Source organism: Diabrotica virgifera, chromosome 10 (assembly GCF_917563875.1).
Source record: "Diabrotica virgifera virgifera chromosome 10, PGI_DIABVI_V3a".
Lineage (NCBI taxonomy): Eukaryota > Metazoa > Arthropoda > Insecta > Coleoptera > Chrysomelidae > Diabrotica > Diabrotica virgifera.
The window spans coordinates 141,170,893-141,197,615 of NC_065452.1; the positions used below are offsets into that span (position 1 = coordinate 141,170,893).

The window sequence follows — 26,723 nt, forward strand, 5'->3', positions numbered from 1 at the left end:
GAAAAATCAAAGAAGCGGCTCTAATTATGCTAAATGAAAACAATTGTGTCGCAAATTCCTCGGTAGAATGCAGTAGGATGTGGTTACCCATACTAAAAGAGGAAGTCAATAGAAAGAAAATACTACGATTAGTAAGTCATTAACATATGGAGTTAGTACATATTTTATATTTTAGTATTATTTATATAATATCTATGTATTATTAATATTATTTATAATTTAAAATAGCATATATACATTAAAGTCAGAATTTGGTATTAGTTTTGAGAGTAAACTAAATGTAAGCCCAAATACTTACGATGTCGGGATAGTATCACGAGGTTTTTTCCTGGTTTTCCCTCGTGATTTACTATGGAATCTCTAGCGCGAGAATTTTACAGCCATCGTTGCATTTGGTTGTCTTTTTAAAGACAGATCACATGCTATGATATTTTGTGGCGGATATTCTTGATTTGGGGTTGATTTCATGTAATAAAATGAACTATCTTTTAGTAAAGTCGTCCCAGGAACGCAACTCATCAATATTGGCAATATCATTTTAAAGTCTTCTACTTGAAAATGTATAATACATGCCTGAATTGCCAATATAAATGAGTCAGATTAAATAAATTATTAGAAGAATTTTTTACTAAGCAACAACATTTTTGTTTATTTAGTATTATTTTGTATTTTGACAACGACACCCGACTTGGGCGTCGAAACGTTAATAAATTCATTTTTTTGGTAAAATTGTGGCTTATTTCCCATCGAAAATACTTAACGTATTTTTTGGTTTTTCATTTGGAAGTGTCTTTCTCCAAATATTAGACCGTCTCCAATTTTTACCTAGGGTATCACGATAAATTGTTTTTTTTATTGTAGCGCCATCTATCAACAATTATAAAAAATGTCTCGAATAACAGTTACTTATTTTGCATAAGAAATCCATATCTGCAATAAAAAATGGGGGTGCTGAAGGACCAACACATAGTATAAAACATCATTTACAGGAGAACTTACATAACGTTATTCAAGAGGATGAGAATACAACTAGAACTTAAAAATTGCATAAAATGTCACAAGAGATAGAAGAGAAATTTCTTAAACGATCAAAAATGAAAAAACTCAAACCCAAAGAGATCAAAATAATTTGGATTCTACGATGCCTTAGGTATAGAGATACATAGTTCGCTGTACCAGTACTAATTCGGAGATGCATAGATGTCGACTACAATGTATATTTGCGACGTATATTATCTTTATTTTGTTGATTACAGTATGACGTTTGATTGAGTAGGTATATGATAGGGGTCTAAAAATAATGTATAATATATGTTATATCTAAATTGTCAATATTAAAGTGGATGATCAGTTGATATAGGCTATCTCTATAGATAGAGGAGTGAGATAAAGGTGCATGATGTCCCCTTTGGTATTTAATATATACTCTGAACCTCTAAACATATCTTCCCACAAGAGTCGGAATAACAAGAAGAAGACATTAGTCAACGAAGTGCATCTAAATAACAGTTATGCTGACAACAAAGTAGTTTTTGCAGATATTTTAGAGGGCTTACAAACAAATCAATCGTCAATGTGGGAGTCAGATTTCCATCTACTCTAACTGCGGCTTTTGAACCCTATAACGTTATTTTTATGACGCTGATATATTTTTGGTACATATATTACGAATGTCTTTCAGCCTTTTGTCTCTTTTAACACTATCAAAAGCTTGTTTAAAGTTCACATACATATTATATAGTGCTGTATTAAATTCATAAGCTTTTTCTTGAATCGATCTTAGTATGAATATACTGTCTGTAGAGGCTCTATTTGGTCTGAATCCATTTTGATAATCACCAATTATATTTTCTGAGTATTCTAACAATATATTGTAGATAATACCAGAAAGACTTTTGTATATGTACTACATTTAGCAATATAATTGGCCTATAACTTCTGGCATTCCCTCTTATCACCTTTCTTATATATCGTCTGTATAAGGCCAACTGCCCATTCCTCCGGCATTTGCTCCTTGATCCATGTGTGTGTGTGTGTGTGTGTGTGTGTGTGCTCTTGTTTTTGGCTTGGATGCAAGTCCATTTGCCACTATCCTTGATCCATAGTAATGTTATTAGATAATGAATTCTTCCCCAGAGTTCGGATCCTCTGTTTTAATAATTCTGCCGAAATTCCGTCCGTTCCTGGAGTTTTATTGTTTTTTAGTTTGTTTATTATTTGAACCACTTCTTCATAACTCGAATTTTCAATGTGCTGCTCCGCCGTATAATATATTTTCTCATTTTGATCATTTTACCATCTCATTATAATTTTTTTCTTCTTTGTTTGTAGTTCTCCATCATTGTCTTTGTGCATATCGTCAATTTTGGTCTAAATTACTGTGTGCTTTCTTTTATTATTTTATAGAATTTTCTGCTTTCGTGTCTGTTGTTATGCTCTAGCATTTCTTGTACTTGTTTTTCCAAAGCTGTCTTTTTGTCTTCTGCATGTTCTAGTCGCTTATATTCTCTATTGCATTCTGCATTCACCATCATACCATTTCACATTTCTTTACCTTTTGGCTTTACCGTCAGTTTCCTCTGCAGATTCCGTTATTATTATTTTTAATTGTCTCCATTCCTCCTCTGCAGTATCTTCCTCTCTGGTTCCGGAGTTTTATTTGGAGAGCATTTTGATATTCTTGTCTCTTTATTGGACTTTTGAATCCTTCAACATTAAATTTTTTAATTCGACTATTTGTCTCTTTTGCCACTGTCGCAATTTTTTGCCGCAATTTTTCCCCCACGAGATAGTGGTCTGAGTCAGAGTTCGCCCCGCGATACGTTCTAACATTATTTACATCTAATAAATAATATATGTATAAAACCTATCAAGATATTTTAGAAAAGCAAATCTTAATGCTATTACAAAGTCATTTGTATTTAAGTAGTAGGTATCGTTAAATTTCTAGAGGTGAATATACTGAATAGCAGGTATAATAATTAAAAGACAATAGATTAAAATTATTTATTAATTTCTACCTGGACTGAAAACTTAACCACACCATTCAGATACAAATGGCTTTGTAATAAGCTTAAGATTAAGGTTTTCTAAAATATCTTGATAGGTAGGTACCTAGATGCTATTGGCGAGGAACCGCAAAGTGGGCGACGCCTGGTGGCGAATTTGAAAAGCATCAACTCAAGGAAAACATTGAAGGCCGCGTCTCACCATCAAATAATTTGATCAAACTTGACAGTTAGTGACACAAAGTGACAGTTAGTGACGTCACATCCTGGGTGTTCATTGTGGATAATAATGAAAAATTTTAATTTTAAATAAAGTACAAACAAGTTAGACAACTCAATACAAAGAATTTGATCAAACTAGACTGATAGTGAGAGCACAGATTTTTAGAATTTCAAAAAAACTGCAATTGTGACGTCACTTTGACGTACTTCCTCAAGTACGTCAAGTTTGCTCAAACTGTTTGATCAAATTATTTGATGGTGAGACGCGGCCTTGACTTTGCCATTAATTTGTGTACATATTTGCGGTCAGTTTATGTTTTAATTAACAATAATTTCGACTTAAAAAAACTATTGCAGTGTTCCTCAGTATTCATTCCTATTATACTCTACGTAATGACCTAAATTAACCAATGCCAAATCACACATTTTGTTAATTTAACGTTTGTATTAAACGTAGTATTTTTTAATGTTTAAGCGACTGCAAAATTAAATAAATAAATAAAATGTAGTATATATTGTGTACATAGAATGTACATTGTTATGCATAATATCCCGACCACTTCGTAATTTCCAGAACACAATTATTATAAAATAAATTCACCTACTTAGTTTCCAAGTTTCCAGTTTTTATTTAATTAAAAATTTTTATCTGTTGGTGTAAAATAAACTGTAGTGCACCTATTAATTAAATTAAAAACAAAATTAGAAATCCTAAGATAGATTAATAATTTTTAGAACGCTGTGTGATTATCGGGGGGCCAGATTTTTTTATGAAAAAAAGGTAAAAACAAATCAGTAGTTAGCATCAAATTTTAATGAATGCATACAGATTAAACATAATTTTGAGTCGTATTTAACTTATAAGATGTCTTAGTTGCAAAACTTAGTGGTTACTTTGGCAAAACACTCCCGTAAATGATTTTAATTTAACGTTTTAGAACTGTGAATTCAAATGACAAAATGAATTGTTTTCCTAGGGTTGTCGTCCATCTTTGAAATTTTGAGCGCCCTCTGTTGGAATTTAATTTTGCGAATAAGTGGACGATTTACTTGGGCCTAGATTCCGTGCACTGTAGATATCTACATGTCGCTTTCTATCGATATTTGAATTTCAAAATATTTGAATTTTTAGCTTTAATTGAATTATTTTCTAGTTTTGATAGGTTATATTCTATTTGATAAACACAATGCGCTTGCTTTGATTATAAAATACATACATATATACAAAAATTAGTTACTGTGTTTTGATTGGTTACCATTAAATTTAATGACATACATGTAAATATCCCAAGTAAAGGTAACAAAACTCATTGGGTCTATTGAATAAAAAGAAGTATTTGCTTTTACTTGCAGATATTTAAGTATTTACAGTAATTGAATAAAGTCATTTCTTTAATGCTTTATTTAATAACTATTAAGTAAATACTTAAATACTTGTAAGTAGAAGCAAATACTTCTTTTATTCAATAGACCCACTATAATTATTTATTTTGCGGCAAACCGGATTCAAAATAGTCGGAGTTTACGTACCTTGGTGTAGACTTACCTTTAAAGAAAATACTGCTTCTGCGATTTGGCAGAAGAGGTCTCTGTAATCTAATGGTTGGTTGACTGGTTACTGGTTGACTGTTGACTGTTTTTTTAATATGGCATTTCATTGGTACATGGTGTATGGTACAAGCTGACGCTGCACCGCAGCTAAATAACAATATTTAAAAGAAAAACTAAATTTTTTATACAAAAATCACTCAAAATTAATTCTTATTGTATGAAATTTATATAGGTAAGTGAATTACAGATGATTTTGTTAATTAATGTATTTTTTAGAGAAGCACATGGTTAGGTTAGATTGTTTATTGAATGGATAGAATAACAGTAAAATATTCTACTTTTTAATTGTTACTTATTTTGCCTCAGGAGTTCATCCGGGTAAAGCAAGATGGCAAGAGGTCAGCAAAAACTCCAATCACAGGCTAAAGCTGCGGAAAAAGCCGCTAAAGCCAAGAAACAACAGGGGCACAGCGCTGGAGACCAGAAAAAAGCTGCTCAAAAGGCACTGGTCCATGTTTGCGCGGTTTGTAAAGTAAGTAGTATTACAATAATTTAAATTTGTTTCAACAGTAAGTCATGTTTCTTGGTAATAAGTACAGCCATATTCATGGTTTGTTTCTTTGTTGCTTGATGAGAGTAACACATACACTTATAAAAAACTTTCAACCCATTTTAAAATCATTACAGTTTATCAATTACTGAAGTTATCAATGTCATTAAAAATTATAGTTTAAGTAAAGAATATATTATCTAATTAGCTGTTGAGTCACAAAAATGTAATTATTCAAATACTAAGTGGGTCACTGAAGATTCTTCTGTTTCATCTGTTTTTGAACTGGATCTGCCTATATCATTTCCTATGATTTTGTTTTGTTTTCCCACAGGTGGTACAAGTTGTTCTTTTAAGCTGCTTGACATTTTCTCTCCCAAATGTACTAGGTAATTCTTTGTACCTTGTTCTTTTGTTTTGTTTTCCCATAAGTGGTACTTATTAATTGGCCCTTTTGATCTGCTTGCCATTTTTCTCCTATATATGTATAGTTCATACACATTTGGGTAGAAATCTGCAAAAATTTGTAGTAGTCCAATAGTTTTCAAAACATTTCACAAAAAGTAAAGCATCAATCAGAATACTTGACAGTGCTAAGATGACCAATTATGTTTCTCTTATATGAATTCATAATAACAGATATAAACTCACATAGAATTTCAGTTTCAAATGGGAGAAATGGCCAAAGTTAGTACACTTCAGAGTTGGGTCGGATACTGAAAAAAAAGTATCCAGATACCGGATACGGATACTCAAAATGTATCCGGATACTTTTTAAAAGAGTATGAATACTTTCATTTAAAAATGTATTCGGATACAAGTATCCGGATATTTTTTTTCAGATACTTCCTAGGATACTTTGAAGGATACTTTTTTTAAGAAGGACATAAATTATTAGTATTAGAACTATGTGATGTGCATGTATTTTTAAGGCCATGGGTACATAATTCGCAAATATTTTACGGCTATCCCTACCTTTTCTGTCTTTACATGGCAAATTACGTGTAGTAAAATTCACACTGGTATGGGTATGTAAATATTACTAGAATGTAATTCTACTTGACAATGTCATAACTAACTTAAAAAAATGCCTTTTGAATGTTCTTGGATAACTGTTATTTTTTGTATAGTTGCAAATTATTAATTCAGTTAATAAATATGATAATTTTTTCACTAACTATGTATTCAGTGATTGTAATAATTTATATGTACCTACAACAAAAACTAATACTCAATCGAGAAAAGAGGAAAAGTGTTAAAGTGATTTTTTAATAATATTGTTACTAGGGAACGCTTACAATTTTGAACATCTTTAACAACAAAATACTTGGATCACAGAATATATCTTGATATACTCGCTGCTTCTATCTTCCATAAATAATACACAATAAATAACTTTTTATAAAGTTCACATCTTAAATCAATTATTTATCAAATACACTATATATCAATATTATTTAATCAACAACTCAAAATATTCCCGATTCATGTCAAATATTTAAAATTGTCACTGATTGTCAGTGTCTGACTGACATTATCCTGACAATATTCTATTCGACTGAGTGCGTTGTATGACAAAGATAGATTTGGAAAATATTACCACGAACATTGTGTTCATTTTTTTCGAATCCTGAAAAAACCATTAAATATTTTTGAAAAATCTAAACGCAGAATGAAAGACTAAATTATTACTGAGGGCCGAGAGTCCCTTAGAATAAATAAAACATTTATTTTGAATGAGATATTTGAAATTAAAAATAACACTAAATTTTCTCTTAGTTTTTCACCCCTGTAACTTATTAAAATAAACATTATAGAAGTTGTCAGGGACTTTCGGCCCTCGCTAATAACATAATCTTTCATTCTGCGTTTAAATTTTTCAAGAATACTTATTAGTTTTCTCAGGATTCGAAAAAAATGAAGCCCCATTTGAATAGCATTGCATCCGAAAATACGTACCCATCCTCTTAATGTAATATATAATAATAAAAATACATTAAATGATGGAGAAAGAACTCAGAAAGTACTCAAAAAATTGTTTATTGCTTATGAATAATAAAACTAGAACATAAACTTATAAGGAAACATTAACTTAAAATAAAACCGTACTATTAATACAGAAAGTATTCCAATTGCTGACGAAGTCAGAAGTGAAGTGCCTTTGAATTTGCCTTTGTAAGTACCAATACCTCAAAGTGTTCATCGCTTAAAGCTTTTCTTTTAGGCGTATCAATCATAGTTGCAAAAGAGAAAAGTCTTTCAACTGGTGCTGACGAAGGTAAGCATGTGTTGCACCCTTTTTAAGATTGGGTATTCATTTAAGATGTTCAAATTGGTTCTTTTGTCCTCCAAATATCTTAGCAACTCCAACTGTACTTTTGAAGTTTTATTATTGATGCTGGAACCCTGTTCATTCTGTGTATAATTAATAGTACAGCTGTTGTCCACTTGCTGGTCTCGAAAATTGCTAAAATCAAAAAAGTCATCCAAATTTTGATCTCCACTTTCATCTGATTCATTGCAACTTTCCAATTCCATTTTTGTTTTGGCGACAGTTAATGCATTTTTTTATATCTTCTATAGTTTTTTTGGGATTTTTTACGACATTGTACCACATAAGTTTAAGTAATTAATTAAGCAACATGCTTATGAAGATTTATAACTGATTAGGTAAAAACAAAGCTCCATTAGCTATATAATAATATATTATAACGGTGACGAGTACGAAAAATGGGATTTAACATATTAGACACATCTGGATTGAAGGAATGGCAGTGTTGTGCCTACGTTAGGTGCATTATCGGCGGGCGATAAATATTTAAAAGTATCCGAATATCAAAAAAAGTATCCGGATGCCGGATACTTTAAAATTTGATCACGGATACGTATACGGGATACAAAATTTAAAAAGTATCTGGATACAGCTTTCGGATACATAAAAAGTATCCGGATATTGTATCTGGATACTACCCAGCTTTGGTACACTTCAAGATAAACCGGTAGGTAGATGGCGACTGCTAATAAACTTTATATTATTTGTAGATTTCTACACTTTTAAATTAAAAATTTGAGTCACAATATTGGTTATGGTTCTAAAGAGACACTAAAAAACTAAAAGTTAAAATATTTTAATTTCTACACTTAAAATGTAGCATCCTTGATGTAACACTAATACTAAGATTTACAAGGCTGCCAAATTAACCCCTTAACGTACACACTTGAGTTAACTCGAGCGCACTAAACTAGCCAAATTGTGCACACTCAAGATAAGTCGAGTACCGTTGTACTTTATGTTGCTATAATTTTTCACACTCGAGTGCAATCAGGAATTGAATATAATAATGTGAAAGAAAAAAACAATTTTTTTATTGATATTTATCATTTACATGGGATTGTAAGCTATAACACTTACTTATTCAAGTATAAAATATAATCCTTTTTCTACTTATCACTTACGACTTACCTCTTCCTTGTAAGCCGATTTCTGACAAATTTACATATTAATATTCCGATTCGCTCATTTTTCAATATACAGGGTGTATCATTAAGAATGTCCAATCTCTGAGTTGTAGATTCTAGACCTCAAAATATTAAGATTTAAGGCTGTTTTATCAGTTGAAGCACATTGCAATGTTAAGTGGGCGTATCACTTACTTTCGTAGACTGCTTACGTCAGACACACGTGACTCCCTACTTGAAATTGATTGGAAGTAGGGAGTGCGACCGACAATTCGATCTTTACTCAGTGGCGCCGGCGGACAAGTATTTTAATGACAACAAAATGCATTATTCTCCATTCAAATTAGTTTTGTCGGGAATACCTTGTTAGATTGATTTTATCGTGGATAATATTTTAAAAAGAATTATCACATTTTTGTCACATAGTTTGGCCTAGGTCAAACTAGTTTATCCTGATATAATAAAGATTTACACTTCAGGATAAACTAGTACGGCCTTCTTCTTCTTCTTGTAGTGCCTATCCGTTTCGGATGTTGGCGGCCATCATGGCAATCTCTACTTTTCACACTGCTGCTCTGAAAAGATTTGTAGTGGTTGTGTTGAACCACGTACGTAGATTTTTCAGCCAGGAAATCCTTCGCCTAGTACGGCCTAGCCTACACTAATTTAGCCGAGTCGAAAGTAATTTGACGAACATGTAAGGACTTTTACATGCGGGGAATTCCCAAATTACGTCCTTTATAATCCAAGGATGGTACTAAAAGTGAGAAATTTGACCTAAGCTGTCTGTCCGTCGGTCCGTCCGACCTCGAATATAACTGCTCCGTCACTATACTAGGTAGAATGACAAATAAGGTGTCAAATGAAAGCTTATAATCCAAGGATGGTACCAAAGGTGAGAAATTTGAGCTAGGCTGTCTGTCCGTCGGTCCGTCCAACCGCGAAAATAACTGCTCCGTCACTATACCAGGTAGAATGAAAAATGAGGTGTCAAATAAATGCTTTTAATCCGAAGATGTTATTAAAGGTGAGAAATCTTAGCGAGGCTGTCTGTCCGTCTTTCCGTCCGATCGCGAATGTAATTTGTCCGTCAATATACCACATATAATGACAAATGAGGTGTCAAATGAAAGCTTAGAATCCAAGGCTGGTACTAAAGGTGAGAAAGGACACCGCAGAAACCTTATGGGAAATGGCTCTCTGTCAAATGCTCTGATACTTTGGATTCTGGTAGTCCTTGATATGTAGAACAAAAGACTTCATAGGCGCGTAGCTCCAAAAAATTATAGTTCTGAGATATAAGCCTCTGAAGTTATAGGTACAGTGAGGACGTTTGAGTTGAAATAAATTCATTTTCTCGAGAATGGGAGACTCTGGAGATAAATTACGAATCAGCTCGATTTTTATTTTTAAATAATAATTTTTTGTCGTATATATCATACTAGTGACGTCATCTATCTGGGCGTGATGACGCAATCGGTGATTTTTTTAAATAGGAATAGGGGTCGTGTGATAGCTCATTTGAAAGGTAATTTAATTCTCTATTCACTAATGTAAACATTAACATAATTATTTATACAGGGTGGCCAAGACTTTTTTTTAATTAAATTAGTTGAGACAAAAAGAAGAATGTATATAATTTATTTATTTCGAAATACATTTTACTGCTGTCATAAAACAGAAAAAATTGTTAATTTGAAAAATAAACATTGCCTTTCGCTTAAATTAAATGTCCAAACTGCTAAGAGGTAGGTGGGTGGCAGCTTTAATATTGAATTTAAGCAAAAAACAATATTTATCAAATAAACATTTTTTTTTCTGTTTTCTGACAGCAGTAAAATGTATTTCGAATTAAATAAATTATATACATTCTTCTTTTTGTCTCAATTAATTTAATTAAAAAAAAAATTGGGCACCCTGTATAAATGATTATGTTGATGTTTATATTAGTGAATAGAGAATTAAATAGCCTTTCAAATGAACTATCACACGACCCCTATTCCTATTTAAAAATATCATCGATTGCGTCATCACGCCCAGATGGATGACGTCACTAGTATGATATATATGCCAAAAATTATAATTTAAAAATAAAAATTGACCTGATTCGTAATTTATCTCCAGAGTCGCCCATTCTCGAGAAAATGAATTTATTCCAACTGAAACGTCCTCTCTATACCTATATCTTCAGAGGCTTATATCTTAGAACTATGATTTTTTGGAGCTACGCGTCCATGGAGTCTTTTGTTCTACACATCAAGAATTACCACAATCCTAAGTTTCAGAGCATTTGACAGAGAGCCATTTCCCATAAAGTTTCTGCGGGGTCCTTTGTTCTAGGACTTCCGGTTCTAGACGCTCACTTCAGGCCAAACTAGTTTGGGCTTTAGTAACATTCTTGGATTATAAGCTTTTATTTGACACCTCATTTTTCATTCTACCTGGTATAGTGACAGAGCAGTTATATTCGCGGTCGGACGGACCGACAGACAGACAGCATAGGTCAATTTTGTCACTTTTAGTACCATCCTTGGATTATAAGCTTTCATTTGACACCTCATTTGTCATTCTACCTGGTATAGTGACGGAGCAGTTATATTCGCGGTCGGACAGACCGACAGACAGACAGCCTAGGTCAAATTCCTAACTTTTAGTACCATCCTTGGATTATAAGCTTTCATTTAACACCTTGCTGAAAAATCTACGTACGTGGTTCAACACAACCACTAAAAGTCTTTTCAGAGCAGCAGTGAGAAAAGTAGAGATTGCCATGATGATCGCCAATATCCGAAACGGATAGACACTAGAAGAAGAATAAGAAGAAGGCCGTACTAGTTTATCCTGAAGTGTGAATCTTTATTATATCAGGATAAACTAGTTTGGCCTAGGCTAAACTAGTTTCGCCTGAAGTGTGTTTATTTATATCAGGATAAACTAGTTTAGCCTACGCGTGATATGATAAACTAGTTTGACCTAGGTCATACTAGTTTATCCTAGGCGGTTAGGACAAAGTAGTTTGGCCTAGGCCAAACTAGTTTGTCCCGAAATCGGGTTTGGCCGGTAACATATACATTATTTTAATATATTTATATGTTGCAGTTACATAAAAAAAAGTATCCAATTGATGAATAAAACACAAATCGTGGATAGTAGTATAATTTTCTGTCTTATTTTAAAACACCCTGGGACTCATTTCTTATCTTGTCAACTTATATCCCTAAACTAATGTAATACTTAAAAATACGCGTAAACTAAAGAACTTGTAACTTATACCACTAAACTAATAATATATTATGTACTTAAAATACCAGTAAACTAAATAAGTTTAATGTTTTCAAAATAACTAAGAATACTGTAAACTGTAAACACTAAGCAAGTTGATGAAGAAAATACAAGAATGAATAACTGGAAATGGATTCTAATAATTCAAGCGAACTGACCGACTGACCGTACGTTCATGAGATTTGTCGTCACGAAGGCGATAACGATGAAACTAAGCGCCAATGCTGCGTAACTCGTTTCATTATTAGATTTCAATATTTTTAGCAAATTTTCTTCAAAGTTGGAACACGCTTTTCTCGATTATTACTGGACACAGAAAGGTGAAAAAAAAATCAACGATTACAGAAAAAAAACTGTTTCAAGTGATGGGAGTAAAAAGTTTGGTTATAATAGAACGTTAAACATTATAATCTAATTTTTCAACAGAATTTTCAAAAAAATAAAAAAAGTAAAACCATCATTTTAAAGGCAACATAATTTCGAACAACGTATCCAAATTTCGAGACATTCTGTCGGTAAATAACAGAGAAAACACTGTCCCTAGGTTTTGGTGCACCGATAAAACAGCCTTAACCCAAATCACTTAAATAAAATATGGCTCATTACTGAGTTACAGGGTGTTCTGTTTAAAAATTTAAAAACTATTTTTACCCAGTACTTCAAAACTATTTGACGTATCATTATCATACTTGGCAGAAAGTGCGATTACTATACACCCTACTAAATTATGATAAATACACGTTTCTAGCTACTACCAGAGGCGTACGATAGGGGATAGTGAATAATTGACCCTTCTCAAATTCTACGCCACTGGGGAAATTATTATGTTAGAGCCATTTTTAGATTCTGCAATACTTTCTACGTAAATAATATACTCTTCATTGGTAAGGATAAGGTACCTAATTAGTTTTCGAGATATTTGAAGTTAAATATGAAACAGCACAGTTATTTAGATTAATTTATGATATATAATTCATATGATTAAAATTTAAAAACTATTTGTACCCAGTACTTTAAAACTATTTAGCTTATCCTTACCATACTTGGCAAAAAGTGTAGGTACTGTACACCCTACTAAATTAAGATAAATAAACGTTTCTAGCTACTACTAGAGGTGTCCGATAGGGGATAGTGGCTGGTTGACTCTCCTCAAATTCTACGCCACTGACGAGATTGCTATTTTAGTGTAATTTTTAGATTTTAAAATACTTTTTATCTAAATAATATACTCTTCATTCGTAACGATAAAATGATTAGTTTTCGAGATATTTGAAATTAAAAATGAAGCGACACAATACATTAATCAAAATAACCATGTCGTTTCATTTTTAACTTCAAATATCTCGAAAACTAATGACTTTATCGTTACCAAAGAAGAGTATATTATTTACGTAGAAAGTATTAGACTAAGAGCCGCTATAGGTGAAATTTCTTAATCATTTTAGGCACGATGGGACCCTGTAACTTATAAATAGTAGAACCTAAAAGAAAACGTTTGAACACTGTGCCGTCACTTTTCAGTGGCACATGCGTCGACAGTGGCGCATCAAACTTTCCACTTATGGACGGAATAAATAAATTAAAAGTTACCATCCCTTACTAACAGAATTAATTTTTTTTTATTTTTTTAAGTTCTATGTGATTAACACATAGGATTCAGCTAATTTTAACCCACCACCCCCTTCCCCTGCTCCCACCATCAAAAACTTCATTTTTCGTTTTTATTTTTTTTTTGGTGGGATGCAATAATTTTAAAATTTCAAAAAATTCACACGCATAGCTGAGGCTTTTATAAAACATGCCTATTTTTTATAGACCCATAGGTAGAGTGTACATAACCTCAAAAAATTAAAAGAAATTTTTTTTTTTTTTCAAAAAAGCGTATAACTTTTTTTGAGGAATAGCTGCAGGTCTAATTTTTTTCTTAATCTTGTGTGTTTTATCAAACACTATATTTTTAATTTTTTTCAGATTTTTCCATAAGGCTCCCCACGTTCAAAAATCCGAAAAACTGTTTTTTGGGGGGTTTTGGGGGATTTTCCCTATTTTATAGACTTCATAATATATCAAATCAATTTTGTTTTTATAGGTTATATGTAACTTGAAGTAACTGAGTCCTTTAGAATATTTAAAAATAAGAAAAACACGTTCAAACCCCCCAAAACCCCCTTAAAAAACAGTTTTTTAAAGGTGACCAGCGTTACAGAAAAATCTGAAAAAATTTAGAAATATAGTGCTTGATAAAATACACAAGACTAAAAAAAAAATTAGATCTGCAGCTATCCCCAAAAAAAAGTTATATACTTTTTTCCAAAAAACAAATTTTAAAATTTTTTTGAGCTTATGTACACTCAACCTACAGGTCTATAAAAAATAGACGACGTGTTTTATAAAAGCCTTAACTATGCGTATTTTTTGAAATTTTAAAATTGATTGCATCCCACCAAAAAAAATAAAATCGAAAAATAAAGTTTTTGATGGTGGAGGCAGGGAGAAGGGGGTGGTGGGTTAAAATTACGATGAATCTTATGTCTTAATCACATAGAACTTAAAAAAATGAAAAAAATTTAATTCTGGTAATGAGGGAGGGTATTTTTTAATTTATGTATCCCATCCATAAGTGGAAAGTTTGATGCGCCACTGTAGACGCATGTGCCACTGAAAAGTGACGGCACAGTGCTCAAACGTTTTCTTTTAGGTTCTACTATTTAAGTTATAGGGTCCCGTCGTGCCTAAAATGATTAAGAAATTTCACCTATACCGGCTCTTAGTCTATATTGGAAAATCGAAAAATGGCACTAAAATAGTAATTCCCCCAGTGGCTTAAAATTTGGGAAGGGTCAACCATTCACTATCCCCTATCGTACGCCTCTGGTAGTAGCTAGAAACGTTTATGTATCATAATTTAGTAGGGTGTATAGTAGTCGCACTTTGTGCCAAGTATGATAAGGATATGTCAAATAGTTTTAAACATACTACAATAACTTTTTTCATATTGAATGTTAACAGAGGAAGTTTTTTCCTCGGAAAATTTCACAACATGCGAGGACAGAATAATAATTAGCCTAATGAGCCACTTACTTAAAACATTTTTAAAGTGATACACAGCAAAGTATATAAAAAATGTGAAGAACAAGTATCATAGACAAAGATTGGATTCCACAATGCCTTGCCCTTAGGCACCCGAGAGGCTCTATTGACTGTCCAAGTGCTTATGCAGAGGTGCAGATACGTCAACTGTGACGTACCTATATATTTGTTTTATTGACTACAAAAAGGCATTTGATAGAGTACAACATGATAAGCTCATACTGATAATCATCTTGGAGGAAACGGGATTAGATAATAGATCTAAACAACATTAGATATGCCGACGACGCAGTAGTTTTTGCAGATAGCCTAGATGATTTGCAAAGAATAATGTCGCGCATATAAGATATAAGTAGGGAACATGGACATTTCAATACGAAAAAAGAAAGTAATGGTAGTCAGTAAGAACGAAATATTACATACACGGCTTTTGGTTAACCAACAACCAATTGACAGAGTGGACAGCTACACATACCTTGGTACACCAACATAAACAGTCAATGGGACCACTCTAGTGAAATAAAACAACGCATAGGAAAAGCGAGATCAGTGTTCATAATGATGAAGTCTCGTTTCAGATGTCACGGATTTACCACTTATAGCAAAATTTCTATTATCAGATCCTATGTATTTTCTAGATTATTATACGGAGTAGAAGCCTGGACTCTTTCTGAAGCTTTTTTAAGAAAACTCAAGGCATTGGAGATGTGGTATTACAGTCGCATTTTAAGAATTTCGTGGATGGATCGTGTGACTAATGTTGAGGTCTTATGTAGAATGGGCAATGGGCAAGGAATGTGAGATTATTAACACACATTATTATCAAAGAGCGCAAACTAGAATATCTTGGCCATGTTATGAGGAATGAACAGAGATTACTGCTACTCATTCTTCAGGGCAAGGTATTTGGGAAGAGAGAATTTATTTATTTATTTATATGGGAAAGCCCAATTCGGTAATACATTAATAAGATATTGATAATTACAGTGTTGAATATATAAGAATAAAATGAGAGAGTACAAAACATTTAAAAAGACATGACAAAGTAAAATAATTACAAAACATTAATTACTAACAAATAACAAGGTTATGACATTGCTAAATATTTAATTTGGTTAAATGGTTCTTAAAAACATCAACAGAGTTACCAAAAAGTAAAAGGTCACCTAGGGAGTTAGCAAGTCTTAGTGTTCTAGGAACAGAAGTAAAATATGAGTAATTATATCTATGAAAAGAAATATGAAAGGTTTGAATTTGTCTTGTTGATCGTGGTGGAACAAACAACAATATTTTAGCAAGGAGTTCAGGGCAGTAATATATGCCATTGATAATATTAAACAATACTGTAAGATCTTTACACTTCCTACGGACATCCAGAGAACAGATATTCAAAAATCGTTCCATATCTGTATAATTATAATTGATGTGTTTTTTGAACCCAATATATCTACGAAAATTATGTTGAACACTATCAAGTTTGTTCTTGAGGTGTAAATAATGTGGGTACCAAACTGGAGAACAGTAGTCAAGGTGCGTCCTGACTAAAGAACAATAGAGCATTTTAATAGCGAACACGTTCGTGAAATCACGAGTTGTCCTTTTAACAAAGCCAAGCATTTTCATGGATCTTTGAGTAATATTGTTGATGTGATGGTTAAAGCGTAGAGAGGAATCAAGAACAACACCTAAATCTTTAATTGAGTCTACCATATCCAATAATTGATCATTTATGGTATAATTAAATACTGATAAATGATGATTCCGACAAAACCGGATAATGTGACACTTGTTGACATTCAAATCCATCCCATTATCAAGACACCAGTTGGCTAAATTATCTAAATCTGATTGCAATGATATTGCATCATCTTGATTATTAATGATTTGATAACATTTAAGATCATCAGCGAATAAGAGAGCAGAAGTGTTAGAGAAGCAGGTGACGATGTCGTTAATATACAGGTTAAACAAAAGTGGACCCAAATGAGAGCCCTGAGGTACACCAGAGGTTACTAGAAAAGTGTTGGAGTAATGATGATTAACCCTAACCTGCTGTGTTCTATTTGTTAGGTAACTGCCCAACCACTTCAACACAGAACCTTCTATGCCATATAATTTGAGCTTATGTAACAAAAGATCATGGTTCACCCTATCAAAAGCCTTGGGAGAAGTCAGTATACACTGAATCAACCTGCAACCCCCTCTCCAAAGCTTCAGACAAGGTATCAACATAAAGCAACAAACTAAGTTCTGATTTACCACAAGAAAATCCGAACTGTTGAGAATTTAGTATCCAAGAGCAGTCATAATTAAGGTAATCAGTAACAATACTCTCAAATACCTTGGGAATTGTGCCGAGAATAGAAATAGGACGATAATTCGTTATGTCAGCTTTATTACCTGCTTTGTAAATTGGAGTGACATAGGATAGTTTCCAAAAGTCAGGAAATTCCCCGAACTGAAGGGATTTATTAAAAATATGATAAAGCGGCCGAGACAGAATAAAAGAGAATCGTTTAAGAAAAATGGGAGAAATACCATGTGGCCCAGGTCCCTTATTGACATTAAGAGTTGAAAGTTTTTCGTATATTTTTGAAATTGGTATAATATAGGAAGATACACAGACTTTAGACTGTATTAAATTGTCATTATGCTTAAGAGTTTTATTACTAAAAACTGAAGAGAAATGGCTAGCAAATAAATTTGCAATATCGTTGCCATTAGAGGCTAGTGTATTGTTGAGTGACATTGAGACAGGCATACTATTATTTTCTTTCTTACTGTTTACAAATTTCCAAAAATTTTTTGGATTAGCTTGGATCGAAATCTCAGTTGAATGTATATAATTAGCATAACAATTTTTTGATAAAATTTTGCACTGAGCTCTAAGTTGACTAAAACCTGCATAATTCTCAGGAGACCTGTTACTCTTGTAAATTAAATGGGCAGTCTTTTTGTCACGTATTAATTGTGTAAGTTCACTAGAATACCAACCATGAAATTTCTTTGTACAAACTTTTTTCAATGGAACATACATATTAAGCACACAGTAAAGAATATCATAGAAAAAAAAAAAAACATTAAAAGGGTAAACCCTGTAGTTGGCTGTATACCTTTGTTAAGACAACGTAGAATGAAGTAAACTCTTCTGTTGTATATAGGTATATTATAAATTTATTAAAAATTTTTTAAAATTCATCCACAAGGGAGTGGTTGTACAAAACGTTTTCGGTCAAACTGACCATCCTCAGTGTAAACGTCCAGTGTACAAGTAATTGAAACTAGCCACTTGAATAGGTGTAAAACCTCAAAATAACATTATTGCTACATTATGAGCTGTATAGTAATCGACAATAAGTCGATGTCTTAAGATTAAAAATGTATCACATGTGGATGTATGTCATCCTTGCTCGGAATTAGCACAAGGTTGTGATCAGGTGAGAGGTTAACAACCAACTAGAGTTGGTTGTTCACACAAGTGAACAAAAAGTTGCTCAATGGAGGAATCTGACGGAATAATTTTTACGGAAAATTTCTTCTTAGTGGCTATTAAAACTCCTCTTACAAATTTGCTAGATTCAGGTGTACGATCTTGTCTGAAAATGTTGTAATTTGTCAATCCAAGTTCAGCATCATTGAAATCGGCAGTAAGCCAAGTTTCTGTAAAAATGATTACATCGTAGACACAGTTTGACACATTAATACTTAAATCAGTTAATTTTGCCCGGGTTTAGTGGTTTTTTTGGTTCCTTTGGACAATTTTTGGTACGTTATTGATATATTTAATTATTAGATCTTGTTCACCTGCATCTTGACGGGCTAGTAGTTCAGTCTTGACGGTGTCAAACAGTTTCCGTTGAGTAGGTGTTTGGTCAAGAAATATGAAGATCTTTTTCTCTCGACTAACCTTTATCTTGTTTTTAATTATCAAATGAACATCCTCATTTGAAGATAATATTAATTTGAGTGGTCGATGCCCATTTTTGTTTTTCTTGCCAAAACGTACCATTTTCATACCATCCAATTTAACAGAATCATCAGCAGTAGATAGAATATTTTTCACTTGTTCAACGTCTTCAGGAGTATTGTTTGGTTCAGAAAGATTAAATATGAGTAAATTGTTTGATCTCTTTTGACGTTCGTGTAATTCGTATGTTACTTCCTCCATCGAGAAGGATGCTTTTTCCTTGAGTTTAGAGATGTCCCTTTTTAAAGTAGTGACTTCCTTTTTAAGGCTTTCCATTTCACGTAAAATCTTCGGTACACTTTTAAAAGAAGAGCGACATTCATTGCAGAAATAGATAAGAGTTCTTTTCTGCAGTATAACTGCACGAAGTTCAGAGGCGGCTAATCCTGTGCAATCTTCAGTTGGATGTGAGACTACATGACAACTGTCACAAGCGACATACTTATCCCCAAGTTTGTCCCTGCAGCAGTAACAAATGTCAGCCATTTACAGCGAATCAATCAGCCTAGGTCACAAATTATAAGTTATCTCCTGGACTATAACAGAAAACCATAAAGTGATTAACTGTTATCAGCTGTTTTGCTTATTGTTTTGTTTTTGCACTTTTTATTGCAAAAAGTGATAGAAATATGTTCAAAAACAGTATTGTATAACCACTATAAATATGTATAAATTTTCTTTTGACCAGTGAAGAAAATACTACAGAAATCACTGGCGAAATAGCGAAATTTTTAAACGACTTCCAACCACATGAAATCAATAAAAGCTAGCACAGACAATCAACACTGCCATTATCGACAATTTCTTGAGACAATCAGAGGACCAGGGAGAAGAAGAATATCTTGGCTTCAAAACCTCAAAAATTGGTTCAATACATGGACAGACTATTCCGAATAGCAGCAAGCAAAATTAGGATAGCCATGCTGATCCCCAACATCCGGAACGGATAAGCACCGTGAGAAGAAGAAGAATATATCATTTTAAATAATTCTTCTTCTTCTTCAAGTGCCTCGTCCGTTGCGGACATTGGCACGTTAGTCCAAACCATTGACGTAAGTTTTGAAACCATGAGTGTCTTCATCTTCTGGGTCCACATTTGCTCTCTATTTTAGTCTGTATTGTCGGTTGCATTATACGATATTTATCATGTCTTTTAATATGAACGAGGTATTCAGGTTTCCGTTTCTTAATTGTGAAAGAGATTTCTTATTTTTATTTTCCCCTCGGCGCAGTACCTCTACGTTGGTAGTGTGAGTCATCCAGGATATTTTGAGGATAGGTCGGTACACCCACATTTCGAATTCCTCTAGATTTTTCATTATTGTCCAGACCTCTGCTCCATACAGCAAGACTGGAAATATATCATTTTAGCAGCCGTTTTTTTAGTGGGATAGATATGTCGAATTTTGTCGAATATTCTCATGTTGCCCTGTCCTTTTCAATTCTAGATCGTATTTCGGTTGTTTGATCCCATTTCGAGTTGACGACGGTTCCAAAGTATACAGACATATGAGTGTAATGTATGTGTTGAGTAAATGTCTTGTTACTTAGCAAAGTCGACGTCATTGTTTTTGCAAAGAAAAAACGCTAATTGTATCCGAACGTCTGCGGTCCCTCCGGTGAGTACCGATCCCACAAGGAGAGAAGCTATTTTCTTTTATTAATTTTTAATAAATGAAAAATTCTCCACCAAGGTGACATTCGAACTCACGACCTTTAGGTCCAAAGGTAGGCGTTCCCGACACTGAGCCACAGAGGGGTTACAATCATCACAGCATACCCCGTGACAATCATGATTGAAACTCAAACAAAGTCCAAAATGTTTACTGGGAGGGGGAGGGGCCTCTTTTCTAAACAAAACCACGTTGTGATTCGTATTTCCATGGTTACAAAACAATCTGTCGCCATTTAATACATCACTGCTGCCATCTATTAAATGACACGTGAACTCAGTTTAGCCGAACTAATTTATCACTAGAACAATGCCAACTTGTTACGATTATATCAACAAAATTCCTAGATTGCAGCTTTTACTATAATTTTTATCTTTAGGTACAGTTAATTTAAAAATTATGGCAGTATGAATAATGAACGTTTGCTTAAAATAAAGCTTATTGCATAGTTAATCATTTAGGGTAGTTATTTTGTACCGAAGTTCAAAAATTATTGCATAAATCCGATTTTTAGGGCAGGATACCAAGTAAGTTATGACATGGGTTCCTTTAAGTACAGTTATAAAAAAATTGCTGTTTTCTTTGGAAATTTTAACTAGATACTATTAAACTAGAAAGTTTACCGTTCACGTACATACCCATAAGTTGAAAATTGGTTTTGAAATAGTGACGGTAACTGTACCTAAAAATTATATAAATTTTAACATTGTGTCATACCACCTTAAGGGGGGGTATGGTTTGAAATCAACATATCAGGCACATTTTTGTGAATTTTTTTCGACGCTATGGTAGAATTATTTTATTTTTAAATTAAATAAACATATTATGTACAATTCAAAGAATATTTAAGAAAAAAGTCAATCCAAAATATTGAAAAATAAGCCATTAGCGACAAATTTTGGCAGGCAGCTCAAAAAAAATTGATTTTGCGGTGGACATCAGAACTCATCACTGGATCATACGAAACAAAAAATTCAAAAAGATTTAATTAGCTTATGAGTTTCACGAGGTAACAACGTCGAGTTTTTTTATTTTTAATTATTTTTAAATTTTTGGTATCACTCAGAAGTCAAAAATACGAAATTTTTGATAAAATTTTTGTGAAAACCAACAGATTTAATATTGTTGAACAAAAAATAAGCACAAAACGAAAAATATCTCGACGTTGTTACCTCACGAAATGTCTAAAGAAAATCTATGCAAAATTTCAGGTAGATCGGTCAAGTAGTTTTTTAGTTACAATGTCCACCGCATTTGAAAAAACAGTTTTGAGAAAAATGCGCTTAAAGTTTTGACAACTGCATCTTCATCTTCTTATTTGTCTGCCAAATCGTAAAGTGATGAACATTGGAATATATTTTTTGAATTGCGGAGTAATCCACAAAAGAGAAGGCGAACAGTTGTTTAACGTTTCTCACTACGCTCAAGCGTGCTGGCGCGAAGCCGCGGCAAAGCGAGTCGAAGGTAGGGATATTCAACACCCTGTATCTCTGGTAATTTTACTCCGATTATTTTGAAATTTTCAGAGAGTATTCTTGAAAGTATGCACTTTTATTTGAAATAATAAAAAAATTAAATATTTCAAACCATACCCCCCCCCCTTAAGTCAATTTGGTAGGCAAGGGGCATGCTTGGAGACAAGAAGCCACCCCACTTGAATATTACATTAATTGTATCTTTAGCTCTAGGCCTTCAAGACCTGTTGAGGTTTTTAAATGATAATAATTATGTATGCATATATTTATTGTTATAAATTTTGTTTCAGGCTCAAATGCCCGACCCAAAGACCTACAAGCAGCATTTTGAAAACAAACATCCAAAGAATGAGGTGCCTGCAGAACTTAAAGACATATAACGTATATTTAATGTTTAATAACCGTAAGTGTTCACTTTAAGTTGGGCACACTTTCTTCTTTTTTACTTACTTGTTTTTATGTTAATATATTAGGATGTATTTAATTGTATAAATTCTTACCAGCTGAGGGTCGCACTTTTTTTTCTAGATCTTTGTTTTTATGTTATAATTTTAAGAAGTATTTCTTGTTTGTATAAATTCTTGAAGCCATGGGTTTGTATATTAAATTTCCAGTTTGATTTACGATATTTGTATCTATTAAAGTCTTAGTATTTATAGCAATATTTTTTTGTTCTGTGTTACCCCAAGGCACCGATGCGTGGATAACAGATAAGATCCTGAAACTAAGGATAACAGATAAGATGAATGAAGAAAAGTCAAAAATGACCTAGACAAATATAAAACGATAAATATATCAATAAGAAGGAAAAGCAGAGAAGCGAAAGAACGGGAAGTAATGGAAAGATGAGCAAAAATTGAGACTATATTCAAAGTATGATAGTCACAATGTACCTACATAGGAAAGTTAAAGAACGGAAGACAGAAGGAAATCTAACTGATTCTAACGGAAGCATCATCCTGGACAAACATACGAATCTATTTGAAGACCTACAGGTACGTTCATAACGGGGACCATCGTATTGTATCCTCGCCTAGATCATAGCATCGTACTCTTCATGTTCGTGAACGCTTGCATTTAAAATAATGCATTTATTTTACTTGGCGATCGATACTATGGAGCGAGGGTCGGCGCCTCGTTGTGAGCGCCCACTAATAGATAACACCTTTGAGCTAGAAGAAAAGGTAAATGATTAATCAAGAATACTACAAGAGGAAGTTTATTCTGCAATAACGCAACTAAAGGATGGCAAAGCAGCAGGCCCGGACAAGCATAACTACTCAAACCAGGCACGTAGCCAGGAAATGTTCTTGAGGGGGGTCCAAATACAACTCAAATGTTTTGTTAGACGGTAAGGCAATGAAAAAAATATTCAGAATAAATTTTAGATCCATATGCAAAATTTGAAAAAACTATTTTAATATTTTAAAAATTGCAATAACAAGTGTTTACTACTTTACTAAGATATACCATCCATATGACGACAATCTCACCCTAGTAAAGTTGTTTTTAATAGCTAATTTCACCATTGTATCTTCAATATCATTTTAGCTTCCCTGATGATGTTAGTGACTACTAACGAAATAGAGAATTCCGTAGAAAAGAGTACACCTGGTCTTCTATTCAGCTGTATACTCAATAATTTTGGGTTATTTGATATATCCTCATCATCCAGCATTCTGCATTCAAAGTTGAACATAGGCCTCCCCTAATTTCTTTCAGCTCTGTCGATCTTGGGCTTTTGAGGTTGTCTGTTCATCGTGTAGGTGGTCTACCTCTACTTCTTCTGTCCGTTCGTGGTCTCCACACTGTAATTTTTTGGGTCCACCACCGTTCTCCATTCTGGCTACATGACCCGCCCAATTCCACCTCAGCTATGCTATTCGCTCTATGACATCTGTGATGATGATTTGATATCTATATATCTGGCTTCGATGTTCCAATGAACGGAACAAAGAACCAATAAACTACCCGTGTTGAGCTGCCCCCCCCCCCCACTTGCAAAAATCAAAAAACAAATAGCCCTGATTTATGAGCTCTCATATTCCGCAAACTAAAAATTTTGAACTCGTTCCACTGAGCAGGAATTTGATACTTTAGTGGGGGGGCTGAGTCAGCCCCCCCCCCCACTACTTAAAAATAGGAATATTGAATCGGTTTTTGCTGCAGAATTACGAGCTATCTATGAGCTCTTGAAATTATATAGTTTCGATTTTTGAGCTCATCCCCTTCACCCCCAAACAACCCTTTAATTGATTTAACTTAAGAGAAAAATGCTGAGAAAACTTAAAATATATCGTATTGCGGATATAATTCCTATAGCGTATATACTCTAAGAATAAACTATTAAATCACGTGCATTTTGATTATTGAGCTACAACCCCTTCGCAAGAAAACCACCCTATCTTCCCGGCTTAAGAGAAAGTTGTACTTAAAATGCATTAAATTAATTATTTGGCGACTACATATCATTTAATAATTTATAAGCTTCCAAATTACGCGCATTTAAATCAGTAAATTGCAATTTATTTTGTATAGTGCAGTCACTGAAAGTAAAAATCAACGATTACCTTCAATTTCGGTGAACCTTCATAGATTCTCACGAAAATTGGTCAGTGGTTAGAGGATACCTCAAGAAATAAAGGTGACATGGTACCACCTTGCGCCTTTACCCTGAGGGTGGATACCGCCCCTTTTCGGGGGTGAAAATTATTTTATAAAAAATAACCACAAATTTATAAAAGAACAAATTATAAGCAAAATTTATTATATAAAGTTATTAAAATAAGTCAATACATTTTAAGTTATTAAAGATCAAAAATTTTAATTATTCGTGAAAAAAATGCATGTTTTGAAGCGGTTTTTCGTAAATCACTGAAAAACTGTAAGTTTTTACAAAAAAGTTAATATGTAGTAGTTTTATTCGTATAGCTTATATTCTAAGAATAAACTTAAATCTCGCGCCTTTCGATTATTGAGCTACAACCCCTTCGCAAGAAAACTATCCCATATTCCCGGCTTAAGAGAGAGTTGTACTTAAAATAGTTTAAATTAATTATTTGGCGACTAGATATCGTTTAATAATTTATGAGCTCGCAAAATATACGCATCTCAATTATTGAATTGCCATTTTCTTTCTATAGTGCAGTCACTGAAGGTAAAAATCAACTATGACCTTCGATTTTGGTAAATCTCCATTCATTTTCACGAAAATTGGTGATGAGCGGATTTTGATGCTATCAACTTTTTCTGGAGCTCATTTTTGATAGGTATTTCTAGGTACTTTGACAAGTATTTAGTACCTAAGTGTTATAAAATGCATCTCTTTCCAGTTATTTAAGCTTGAATCCTTAGATTTGAACTGTAGCAGAAAAAAATATACATTTAATTACCAATAACTTACTTTAAATTAACATTAAAGGGTTTTTCAAGTAAGCAATTTTTAATATTTTTTATTAGCTTCAATTTTAGTGATGGAACACTTTTTTGTAAAAACTTACGAGTTTTTGAGTTATTTATGAAAAATCGCTTTAAAGCATGCATTTTCTTTCACAAAAATTAAAATATTTGATCTTTAATAACTCAAAAAGTATTGATTTATTTTAATCACATTATATAACAAATTTTGCTTACAATTTGTCCCTCTCTCGATTTGTGGGGTTATTTTTAATAAAGTAATTTTCACCCCCGAGAAGGGGTGACATATACCCCAGGTTAAAACTCCAAGTTGTTATTGTTTATTCGTGAAAATGAATGGAGATTTACCGAAATCGAAGGTCATAATTGAGTTTACCTTCAGTGACTACACTATAGAAAGAAAATGGCAATTCAATAATTGAGATGCTTATATTTTACAAGCTCATAAATTATTAAACGATATGTAGTCGCCAAATAATTAATTTAAATTATTTTAAGTACAATTCTCTCTTAAGCCGGGAATATGGGATGGTTTTCTTGCGAAGGGGTTGTAGCTCTATAATCGAAAGGCGCGTGATTTAAGAGTTTATTCTTAGAATATAAGCTATACGAATTAAACTACTATTAACTTTTTTTGTAAAAACTTACAGTTTTTCAGTGATTTATGAAAAACCGCTTCATAACATGCATTTTTTTCACGAATAATTAAAATTTTTGATCTTTAATAACTTAAAAAGTATTGATCTATTTTATTAACTTTATATAATAAATTTTGCTTTTAATTTGTTCTTTTATTAATTTGTGCAGTTATTTTTAATAAAATAATTTTCACCCCCGAGAAGGGGCGGTATCCACCCTCAGGGTAAAAGCACAAGGTGGTACCATGTCACCTTTGTTTCTTGACGTATCCTCTAACCACTGACCAATTTTCGTGAAAATCGATTAAAGTTCACCGAAATTGAAGGTAATCGTTGATTTTTACCTTCAGTGACTGCACTATACAAAATAAATTGCAATTTACTGATCTAA

At 32.9% G+C, this 26,723-nt stretch overlaps 1 protein-coding gene across 1 annotated transcript; it reads left to right on the plus strand.

Moving 5' to 3' along the window:
* The first annotated feature begins 4,801 nt into the window (after positions 1-4,801).
* LOC126893242 (zinc finger protein 706-like) lies at positions 4,802-22,935 on the plus strand. The gene is made up of 3 exons (XM_050663231.1): positions 4,802-5,013; positions 5,148-5,313; positions 22,568-22,935. The coding sequence occupies exons 2-3, from the start codon at positions 5,170-5,172 to the stop codon at positions 22,655-22,657; spliced, it is 234 nt and encodes a 77-aa protein (XP_050519188.1). The 5' UTR covers positions 4,802-5,013; positions 5,148-5,169; the 3' UTR covers positions 22,658-22,935.
* The last annotated feature ends 3,788 nt before the right edge of the window (positions 22,936-26,723 follow it).

Coding starts and splice junctions, on each gene's coding strand:
- LOC126893242 (XM_050663231.1), top strand. CDS start 5,170: ATGGCAAGAGGTCAGCAAAAACTCCAATCACAGGCTAAAGCTGCGGAA. Junction 5,314..22,567: donor ATGTTTGCGCGGTTTGTAAA/GTAAGTAGTATT, acceptor ATTTTGTTTCAG/GCTCAAATGCCCGACCCAAA.